At 51.8% G+C, this 11,224-nt stretch overlaps 1 protein-coding gene across 2 annotated transcripts in view; it reads left to right on the top strand.

The window, feature by feature from the left end:
• The window catches only part of TMEM259 (transmembrane protein 259), a 44,937-nt gene that overhangs the window by 30,856 nt on the left and 2,857 nt on the right, over positions 1-11,224 (top strand). For both annotated transcript variants that reach the window (XM_077331654.1, XM_077331655.1), the window contains exons 5-11: positions 582-692; positions 2,346-2,468; positions 3,659-3,759; positions 5,742-5,799; positions 6,449-6,532; positions 7,899-8,031; positions 10,345-10,444. In XM_077331654.1, coding sequence (XP_077187769.1) covers positions 582-692; positions 2,346-2,468; positions 3,659-3,759; positions 5,742-5,799; positions 6,449-6,532; positions 7,899-8,031; positions 10,345-10,444 — 710 coding nt within the window. The remainder of the gene's footprint in view (positions 1-581; positions 693-2,345; positions 2,469-3,658; positions 3,760-5,741; positions 5,800-6,448; positions 6,533-7,898; positions 8,032-10,344; positions 10,445-11,224) is intronic.

Raw genomic sequence — 11,224 nt, forward strand, 5'->3', positions numbered from 1 at the left:
TCTACCCGTTTGTGAACCTTTTCCCAAAACTAAACTGCCTGAGGGCATTGGCACTGTAGATAATATCAATTGTTAGATTTCAGAAGCAGCACTGTCCAGTACAACTAACACATGTCACACCTAACTATTTGGAGGGGGGGGAGCCAGTGAGTCCGCTTAATTCCATTTTCCTTAAGTGCTCTAGTAAATGACGGGCCACAAAGTCCGCACCTCTTTATCAATCCATGACCAAACTCGTTTGCTCCATTTGGTTTGAAATCCAGGATTTCAAAGATGATATAAATGCATGGAAATTAATGTATGGGGTTTTTTTTAAAGATTTTTTTATTTAGAAAAGAGAGAAATCCTACGTATTACAAAACTCCTATTTGAGGAAAAGATAAGCTTGAAGCTGGCATTTAACAATGCATGCTTTGCTGTTTTGCATCACCCTAAAACCATACTCTGCACCATATGTATGCTTTTAAGTCACCTGGATTATGCTATCAATTCACCCGGCTTCCTTGGACGAGGTGCATCTGCCATGGCTACCTCTCGTTTTACCTGACCTCTTGATCTCCTGTCCCCTTTTTCACATGCAGTGTGGCCCCAGGAAGAGTATATTGTGGAGTATTCCTTGGAGTACGGCTTCCTGCGCCTGTCTCAGAGCACCCGCCAGCGCCTCGGCATTCCCGTCATGGTGGTGACTTTGGGTAAGTTTGAAAAGGCATCCAGGAGCTGCTGTGGCTCCAGGGGTGAAGCATTTCTCCCTTTCTCTTGCTGTGTCCATTGGTGTCTCCATGGGGTGGCCAAGCACCTGCTTGTGAATATGTTTAATTACTTCATTTATCGTTTTGCATTTCTTTATGGGACTCAGGGTGACCACACTGTTAAAAGTAACATGGTAAGAGCTCAGCCATTAACAGCGGCAAGAAACAGATTTACAAAATTAGCACGGGGTGTTCCAAAGCAGTGTGCTTACATACAAAAACAGCATAATGCCACCAGCAATGGAACAGGATTAAAAAATTAGATGCACAGAGCAATAATATCTTGTATGCAAGTGACCAAGGCAGTGAGAGCCACTTAAAAGTTTTGTGGGCATTATTAATGACCCTATTCCAGCTCCTTCCAAGTGATTTGATCATGCAGGAACGCCTGAAATATTTTTCAGGCTTTGAGGGACCCTGGAATTGGTGCCATGCCCTTTAAGAGGAGTGAGTGCAGAAGGATGATGCAGGTGCTAGCTGATCGATCAATCATTTACCCTTTCCAGTGCGGAGAAAGAGATTAGGCCTGTAGAGCCACAGGGGAACTGGGCTCCAGTGACATCCAGTGATGTTAGCAGCTGAATTTCTGGGAAAGGCCGTGGAACCCTTTTTCAGACTTCACTGTTAGAGCACAGCAGCCAGGCACTGTCTTGAGACTGCTACAGCAGTGCCCAACAGTCTGGACAAAGAGGGAGTTAAAGACCCCACATTGAAGAGGGAACAGTAGCAATCCCTCCAGCACAGAAGGCGAGGCCTGCTAAGCCCCGGGTGCTGTTCCTTCCCTTGCTCCAAATGCCTACCACTTCTTCCTGGTGACTGCAGAGCCCCACCATTCCTGTTCCGTGTGTTAATGGGAGAAGCCATAGGGGGAAGGCCCTGGCTCAGTGGCAGAGCATCTGCTTGGTATGCAGGAGGTCCCAGGTTCAATCCCTGGCAGTATCTCCAGCATCAAGGGCTGTGCATGAGGCCCTGCAGAGCCCCTGCCAGTTTGGGTAGACAATACTGATCTAAATTGTTTTATTTATTTTATTTCACTTATTTATTTATTTTAATTATTTTATTTTATTAATTCATTTTTTTATTCTTTTTGATTCATTTATATTATTCGTTTTTCATTTATTTAATTTTACCTTTATTTGTATATATCTGTATATATCTGTATATATTTGTATATTTCTTTCTATATATATATATTTGTATATATTTGTATATATTTGTATATATTTATTTATTTGTATATTTATTTGTATATTGATTTATTTGTGGGGACCACCAGCAGATTTGTACCCACAGAGCTCAAGGCCCTGCAGTGGGGCATGATAGGCGGTCCCCCAGATATATGGGGGTCCCTCCACAAAGGGCATGAAAAGTTAAAACCCAAACCTCTGAAGGCCTTTTGCCTTGAAAGCCCAATGGGGTCACTATAAGTCAGCTGTGATTTGCCAGCATTTTTCTAAAAAGGTAATTGGCGTCCTCCAAAACATACTATCATTAGCCCACTCACTCAGCTCTTGCAAACGGAGGGCTTCCTCAACTGAGTCCATCCTTCTCGTAGTTACTGTAACATCATGCTTGCCTTGCTCTTCGCCCTCTCAGACCCCACCCGGGATCAGTGCTTTGGGGACCGGTTCAGCCGCCTCCTCCTGGACGAATTCCTGGGCTATGATGACATCCTCATGTCCAGCGTGAAGGCGTTAGCTGAAAATGAAGAGAACAAAGGTGAGGGTGAGAGATGAGTGCAGAGAGTAGTCAGCGGATTGCTGCTTCATGTTTTACAAGGGGTGGAGGAGTAAGCCTAATTTTGGGTAAATGTATGGAGCAGAGGTCCACCAGTGGATGAGGTGGAACACTATGACTGGATGGGCCATTGATGTTATCCAACGTGGCTTCTCTCATGTACTTCTGAGCTTTCCATTCTTCTGTCCTGATTTGTGAGGTCCTAATGACAGCCTACCAAGATATGGGAGGCCACCAAGCTATATAATAGGATGATTGGCCTGCAGAATAAGCAGAAGGCACAGAAGCATCAGGTCCTTTTCTTGTGTTTTAGTTAATTTTGTAAAATTATTTAATTATAAAAATGATAAAAACACACTTAAAAGGTATGAAGAACGGGCATGGACGCACCAGGCTCATTTAGGAAAAACATTTTTCTACTTTGTCTCTGGACTTGATTCTTCCTCCCCTTTTAAGCTGGAAGTTCACAAAACTTTCCTTGAAGCCTCGCAGATCGGCAGGCGAGGATGTTGTGGCTCAGTCCATTTCATTAGGTAAGATCAGCGTCTCCAGGCCGAGGCAGCGTGACTTCCACGCCTCTGCAATGTGTATTTTCAGCAGTGCTGTTACCATCCATCCAGCGTGGATGGCAATGTAAATTTTGTCTGAGCCGGCTAAGACAGGGCAGAATAGAAGCCTAACAAATAAATCCCAAGAATATACAAAAATAAAATTTGAAATTAATTGATTACAGTTAAAGCATTTTAAAATCACCGAGCTAATATTGACATTAATATGAAGGGGGGGAGGTTTCCCCACAATGTCACCCTCACCATTGAGGACCCCGATCTCTTGTGGCAGGCTGTTCCACCAGGCCAGGGCCATGGCTGAGAAATCCTTGGCTCGAGTTGAGGCCAACTTAACCTCCTTATAGTCAGGGATCGTAAGTAGATTTCGAACATTAGACCTCCTCTCCCTCTGGGGGATGTGTTCTTACACGTCATTATATGGCCACCCATGACAACCACAAGTACCCTGGCTGAGCCAGTCGGAATCCCACTGCGTGGTGAAGACTCCCTGCCCTGCTGTCTTTAACCCGGCTTTTCCTTCCTTGAAAGGGCTGCTGGAATTCAGTGCCCAGCCAAGCACATGGGGCTCCTCCATCTCCCCTCTCCCTTCCTGTCCCGCTACAGGCTTCCTCCGCAACGTGGTGTCCGGGGAGCACTACCGCTTCATCAGCATGTGGATGGCTCGCACCTCCTACCTGGCCGCCTTCGTCATCATGGTGATCTTTGTGAGTATGGCGGCAGGATTTCCCGAGCCAAGTTGTTGACCCATCCGTTGGCTCCCTCCGTTGGCCTGGACGGCAGGGGTTTCATCTGTGAAAGAACCAGTGTGGTGCGGTGGTTTTGGGCTAGTCTTCGGAAGACTTGGGTCCAAGTCTCCACTGGTGCTATGGAGGCGCACTGGGTGACCTCGGGCCCGTCATATACATTCCGCCCAGGCAGCCTCGCGGGGTTGTCGTGAGGGTAAAATGGAGGGGAGGTGTATGGTGCCTGCCGGTCTGGGTCCCTGAGGGGGAGAAGGGCGTGTGTGAATGAAGTAAATCAGGGGTAGTCCATGGATGTCCATGGACTCCAGATGGCTCTATAAATATTCACTGGCAGGGGCTCATGGGAATTGTAGTCCATGGAGATCTGTCAGGCCGCAGTTTGACTACCCCTGAAGTAAATGAATAAAGAAGCATGGATAACCCACGGGGCTCTCCTGAGCACGGGTTCCTTGGGGGTGGCCTGTTCACAACAGGGGCTTGTATAAATAATAATAATCTGCTCTTCCCATGAGGCTCGGGGCAAGTAACATCCTATATAATAAAATGTGCAGGGTACTTCTCACAAAGTGCTGGCCCTCTGGTAGGCCCTCGAGAGGGGGGGGTCCCTCTTCCCCCGGACCACTCAGAGGAGCTGGCGTGCCCTTCGGAACCTCTGTTGGCCAGAACTAGCCACCAGCAGCTCAACCTGGGAGTTCAGTGCGCTCATCCAGCTGTCCTCCGCCGTGCCCTGCTGCATACCTGCCTTTCTCCTGTCCCCTCGCCACATGCACGCCGTGCTGCCTGCCCTCCAGGCCTCTGCTGAGGGTGCTGGAGCGAGGGTGTAGTGTGCGCCTGTCTTCCTGAAGCCTGCCCAAGTTCAGGAGGCTGAGGCAGGCTTCAAACCTGGCCAGGAACACACAATTGCTCTTCCATCAGCTGCACCTCATGGCTGATGGTTGGGGAGTGCAGCAGGAGCCCTACTTCCTTCTCACCTGGGGGACGTACCTGCCGCGTCCTCCCCAGTCTGCCACCTCCCTCCACCCTCCCATGGGGAGAGCTGCCTGCAGGGGGCCCGCTGGCCACCGCTGCTTGCCTGCTGCCCTCCTGGTGTGGGCGTCCGCTCTGGCTGCCTTCCTTGTGCCCCCACTGCTGCCATCTCCCTGTCCCCACTCCCACTGAGAGCCCATGGGATGTGGGAGGCTCCCACCCTGCACTGCGATACTTCCCAGGGTAGGGGGGAGCTCCTGCCAGCTCCATGTCCCTGCTTCCAGGGCTGCTCCTGCCTTCCTGCGGTGACAGCTTGCTATCGGGAGGGGGCTCCAGCCTCCTTCCTGCCCACTCTTAAAGCAGCCTTCACAGCTAGTCCTCTATAATAAAATACTATGATAAATAAGGTTTAAAAATGTTAATTTAATTAATACTAGTTCTAAATTTTTTGCCATATGTTTGCCTAATAATATTTAAATCTCCAAAAGGGTTTTGTTCTATAGGTGGATCTTCCATATACATTCCTGCAGATGTTCCTCCAGGGAGGCCAGCCCATTTGTTGTTATAGATGCCGTGTTGCTGCCTGGCATAACAGCTCTGTCTTAACAGGTCCTGCAGTGCCCTGATCTCAGTCAGCAGAGCGTTCCGCTAGGCTGGGGCCAGGGCCGAAAAGGCCAGTCTCACCTCTTTCAGGCCAGGGACCTTGAGCAGAATTTGGTCTGCTGACTGTAGTGTTCCTTGGGGGCCCTACTGGAAGAGGCTGTCCCACAGATAATGCTGGTCCCAGACCGTAGAATAGCGCAAAGGGGAGGGGGGTCCTTTATTGCTAGCCGTTTTCTCTGTGCTCAGAAACAAAACCATTTTGAAGGGCTGTTTTTTAAAAAGATCAATATAGTCCTGTAAGGGTTGGGGACATTGGTGCCTCAGTGCCGAGGGGGCCCCGTTCTCTCCCATCGGCCCGCTCCCTTCTCTTTCAGACCCTGTCCGTCTCCATGCTCCTGCGATACTCGCATCACCAGATCTTCGTCTTCATCGGTAGGCATTGCTGGTCGTGCTAGGAGAAAGGCAGCGGCCATCAGAAGGGTTGGAAGGAGGTGGTGATCAGACAGGGACAGTTCATCAGCTGTTTGGACTGGTGACCAGAAGCTTAAAAAAAGAGAAGCACTCTTCCTCTCCTTGGGGGGGGAAACGTGGACAGAGTTGAGATTGGCAGTCCTGGCATGGCCTTTGGGGTTCAGCTTCTAACAGTTCACGTTTTCCTGGGCCTCTTTTCCCACAACAGCTGGGGGAAGTGGGTTCCTGGCTCACACTGTTACTGGGAGAGGGGAGAAGGGCCGCTGTTTGGGGTGGAGAATAGAGGAGGGTAGTCATGTTTTGGGGGTAGAGGAAAGGAGCCGCAGTTAGAGGTGCGTGAGGCCATGGCCAGCCTTGCCAGTGTGGTGTAGGGGTTAAGAGAGGCTACAAACTGGAGAACTGCTCTTCCATATGCAGCCATTTGGGTGACATTGGGCTAGTCACAGTTTTCTCAGAGCTCTCTCAGCCCCACCTACCTCATAGGGTGTTGGTTGAGTGGAAAGGAAAGGAAAGGGGTAAGCCCCTTTGGATTCCTTCGGTCAGTGAAAAGTGGGATATAAAACCCCCAGCTCTTTCTTCTTACCCCTGCTGCTTCTCTCCTGCTTTCCAGTGGACCTGCTGCAGATGCTGGAGATGAATATGACCATTGCCTTTCCCGCGGCCCCTTTGCTCACGGTCATCTTGGCTCTTGTAGGTAAGGAAGCCACCGCAAACCTCAAAGGAGACTTGAGGATCTTGGCGTCACATTGGCTGTGCAGCACTTTAAAACCCCCCGAAGCTGTTTTCACACTTGAAGCTGGTAGCTCTTTCTCCATCCTTTTCAGTGATTTGGTTACATTTTAGAACCAACCACGTATGGCACCACAAAGGCCCCCAGTGGTACTGCGGCATGGGGGAGTTTCAAAACGGCAGCTGGGGAGAGCCCTTCTCCCCTGTCTGCCATTTCCAGCTACAAGTGTTTTAAAAATCAACCCTTATTTGGGCCACTTGGCTTGCACCCCTTCCAAAGTGGCCGGTGATGGGCCTGGAGCGGGTGAGAAGGGGATGGGCCGCAGCCATTTAAATCTTTGCTGGTTGGGGATCCTCTCACTTCTGGGAGGCGGGGCCAGCTGACACAACTTCCTGGTACTTCAAAGCCTGAAAAATATTTCAGTGGCACCTCCGTGGTCAATAGGTTGAAGGAAAAATGGGCTGCACCCAGCAGGGTGCCAACAGAAGCCAAAGGGGGAAGTGGCAGGCAAAAGGTGACAGGTTTATTATTATACGAAGTCCCTGTGCATTTTGCTGGCCTATTTATTATTGTACAAAGTTCCTGCACATTTTGCCATGCAGCCTTCGCCTGGGGGAGTCAGAGCTTTCACCTAGCGACAAGGCTGCCTGGCAAAACGTGTAGGAACTTTGTACAATAATAAATAGGTCAGCTATCACCAGGCATTCTGTCTTCTGTAGGTACAGTTTAGAAACACATCTCGTGCTTTACAGACCCAACAGGTGCCCTCCAAGCAGCCCAAATCGAACTGTCTCTCTGTTTGCTTAGTGAAAACTGCCAGCTAAAACATTCCTTGGATGCAGAGGCCACTGGCCCATCCAATCTATGTTACACCGTGGCCCAAACTCAGGTGCCATCAGGAGGTCCACCAGCAGGGTTTGAACTCCAGATGCAAGAACAGGAAATGTTACTGTCTCAGCCATAAGAACACAAGCCCTGTTGGTTCAGGCCAGTGGCCCATCCAGGCCAACACTCAGTGGCCCAAACCCAGGTACCATCAGAAGGTTCACGAATGGGGCCAGAACGCCAGAGGTTGCTCCCCCCCTTCGAGGCACCAAGAACACAGAGCATCCCGGTGCTAGACAGAGTAGCCCACCTCTGCCTGTGTGTGGGCGTCGGCTGGCATGCCGCCACCACCCCTGCCCTCTGCGCCACCTCAGGCTTCAGTGCTCTCCAGAGCGTGCAACCCTACTCAGCAGTCCACTGGCCACGGTGGCTAGCTGCTTCCCGCCCCCCATCTGCTTTGGAGAAATTTGGGTCTGGACTCTTCCCACCTCCTGTCTCCCGGCAGGCATGGAAGCCATCATGTCAGAGTTCTTCAACGACACCACCACGGCTTTCTACATCATTCTGATCGTGTGGCTGGCCGACCAGTACGACGCCATCTGCTGCCACACCAACACCAGCAAGAGGCACTGGCTGAGGTAGAGATCCGGCATGGGCGGAGGCCTCCGGGCTGCGGGGCCGTGTGGGACGGGTCTCTCCTTTCCGGAGGGTCACCAGTTGCTCTGCCTCCTGCCAAAGGAGCGTGTCCTTTTGAGGAATCACACTGGGCAAGTTTCCCTCCGAGCCTCCCAGGGTGGGGTCATGGGATTAAAATAGAAATCTCACTTCACAAAACTCGGAACCCGGGGCCATCGTAGTATTGTCTACTCAGACTGGCAGCAGCTCCAGGGGCTTTCACATGGCTGCTGTCTGGTACTGGAGATGCCAGGGATTGAGCCTGGGACCTTCTGCATGCCAAGCAGGTGTTCTGCCACTGAGCCACGGTCCCTCCCCATAAGGCGTGTGGGTAGGGGAGCCCCTCCCCTTCCCAGAGCCACAGGTCGCCCTCCCTGTTCCACCTGTGAATGGCCCAGTGCAACAGTCCCTCCCTTAAGACTAGCCAACTGGGGGGCAGATCTTGGGGGAATGACCAGGATTAGAGCATAAATGCTCTTTTCCTTGGTCTTTTGGGCAAGATGTGCATGGCCTAGGAGTAGACACACCCACCCCACCCCATAACTTTAATAGTGTGTTAGATCAGGGGTCCTCAACCCCCGATCCGCGGCCCGATACCGGGCCGCCAGCGGCCGTGCCTGCCTTCCCCCCCCCCCCCGCAGTGAGGGGGGGAAGAGGCAGGCACGGCCGCCGGCACGCCAGCGACGCAAATGCGCATGCGCAGAGCTGCTGCGCATGCACATTTGCGCCCCTGCTGGCGATAACGCGCACGTGCAGCAGCTCTGTGCATGTGCGTTAGCGCCACCTAGTGGCGAAAACGCACATGCGCGGAACTGCATGTGCGCATTTACGTGCAGCTACGGCGGCTGGGCCGCTAGCTCTCTTCCACCCTCAGAGGCAGTCCCCAACTACAAGAAGGTTGGGGACCGCTGTGTTAGATGTCTTCCCGGCTCACTTCCACGTCCCTTCATTGGTGTCCTTCACCAGAGTCCCACCATCCTCTGCAGAGAGCTCTCCAGGGGTTCCCCCTCCACACACACACACACACACACACACACACTGTGTGTTTTCATGCTCAGAACCAGATGTTTAGGCTATCCCTTCATGCCTAGAGGTATTAGCTGTGATCTGCTTCCTCCTATTCTGTGTGAACTGAATAATATCTTGTTGGAGGCAGGAGTGGATTTCTTTAAGGTCTCTGTCTGAAAGCATCGCAGGGCTTCCCCGTGATGCTGGGTCCCTGTATATTCTTCCCTGAATCTCTTTGCCTGAAGTCCTGAGTTTGCCTATTCGGAGGGAATTTGCTGCACTGTGGATGACATGAGTCGTGATATTGTTTCCCATTGCAGTCTTTTAAAAAAAGGAAACCCAGTTGTGGCCGAAAGGCGGGGTCTGTATGTCCCAAGCGATGCGTTTAATGCCTGGGGGAGCTCCATGGACCAGGGCACCTTCCTCCTGCCCCGGACCAGAACAGAAGACGAGCCCAGCATGGTGGCCCAGTGCCCTTCCTCCACGCCTTCTGGGGAGTTGCCTTCAACTCCTCTTGCCAGGTTCCCCCCCCCCCCCGTTCTTGATGGGCTTTCTGCCTCCTTGGGTAGCAGGTAGCTCAACGTGGTGTCCACCCACACTGGTTCTGGTGCCTGCCAGGGGCTTTTAGAAAGTGGGCGGGGCTTGGGCCCCTGAAGCTTTCAAGTTGGCTGTGCCCATTAAAAGGACTCACGTGAGCAGAGCAGCTGCCCCAGATGGTGAAGCGTTACTGTCAGTTAGACATGACCTCACTCCCTGAGTCTTGTGGTTGGCTGTGATTCCCAACGCAGCCGTGTGGTGGGGGAGTCAAAAGGGGCCCCCAGGCGGAAGAAGGGCGGGGACCCCCACGTGGCTCAAGTTATCTCCCAGCTGCACAGTGGACATTGGGCATGATTGCGGCTAACTGCATTTCCAAAATACTGTCCTTTCCAGCCCCAGCATTGCTTTAAGCCAGGGGTAGTCAAACTGTGGCCCTCCAGATGTCCATGGACTACAATTCCCAGGATGCTGGCAGGGGCTCCTGGGAATTGTAGTCCATGGACATCTGGAGGGCCGCAGTTTGACTACCCCTGCTTTAAGCTGTCGTCTCCCCATCAAGGGTTCTCCCAGACATGAGTCCCGTGTGCCCCCTTCCAGTTCTCTAACCTGCCTGCTTGTGTGCCCTGCCCCGTTCTGCAAGAACCGCGAACGTCTTGCCTGTGGGAGACCTACATCTTTCTGGATCCAGAAGAGAAGGGTGAACATGCCCTTTTTTATTCTTTCCCATGCAGGTTTTTCTACCTGTATCACTTTGCTTTCTACGCCTATCACTACCGATTCAACGGGCAGTACAGCAGCTTAGCCCTGGTGACCTCGTGGCTTTTCATACAGGTGCGGATGCCGGGTTCTGTTTGGGTTTCCAGAGAAGGACCCCCCTTGAAGCAAGGGGAATTGTTGGAGCTGTGTTTGAATGGAGGAAACGTACGGGATGTGATGGTGCTCTGATAATGTTGGGTGTTGGGGGGGGACTTAAATACAGGAGGAAAGAGGAGTGAGAATATGTGGGCGGGCAGAAGGGACTGTGTCGGTGCTGGGCTCTTGTGGCCCAGGGAAATGCTGATCACCACTTTGGGGTTGGGAGGCGAATTTCCTCCAGGCCTAACTGGCCAGGGATTCTGTTTTTTTTTTGTTTGTTTGTTTGTTTTGAGGGGGGAGGGTATTGAATTGGGCTCACTGTGGGTAGGCAGGTAGTTGAGAATGTACTGCATTCTACAGGGGTTGGACTAGATGACCCTGGAGGTCCCTCCCAACTTTGTTTCTATGATTCTGAAACCAATGCTGTGCCAACAGCTACAGATTTCTAGAGATGGATGCTCATGGGGTGCTCCCATGTACCAGCAGAAGCAATGGTGTACTGATCCAAAACGTACTTTTTGGCACCATGGGAAAAGGGAAAAGGTTGGGGGCAGGATGTTTGTCACTGAGGGGTGGGGTGGGGTGGGGTGGGTAGTCAGGCCTCTCATTCCCCTTGGCTGAGGTGCTCAGACCGGGGAGGAAGGAAAGGCAAGCTGAAGCATCTGGGCTGAGGGGAGAGTAAAGGGATTCCCACAGGGAGCAGGCTGGAGGAATGACACGGAGAGCAGGTAAGGCGGGCAGCAGGGCTGGCGGTGA

This window comes from Paroedura picta, chromosome 4 (genome assembly GCF_049243985.1).
Source record: "Paroedura picta isolate Pp20150507F chromosome 4, Ppicta_v3.0, whole genome shotgun sequence".
Classification (NCBI taxonomy): Eukaryota; Metazoa; Chordata; class Lepidosauria; order Squamata; family Gekkonidae; genus Paroedura; species Paroedura picta.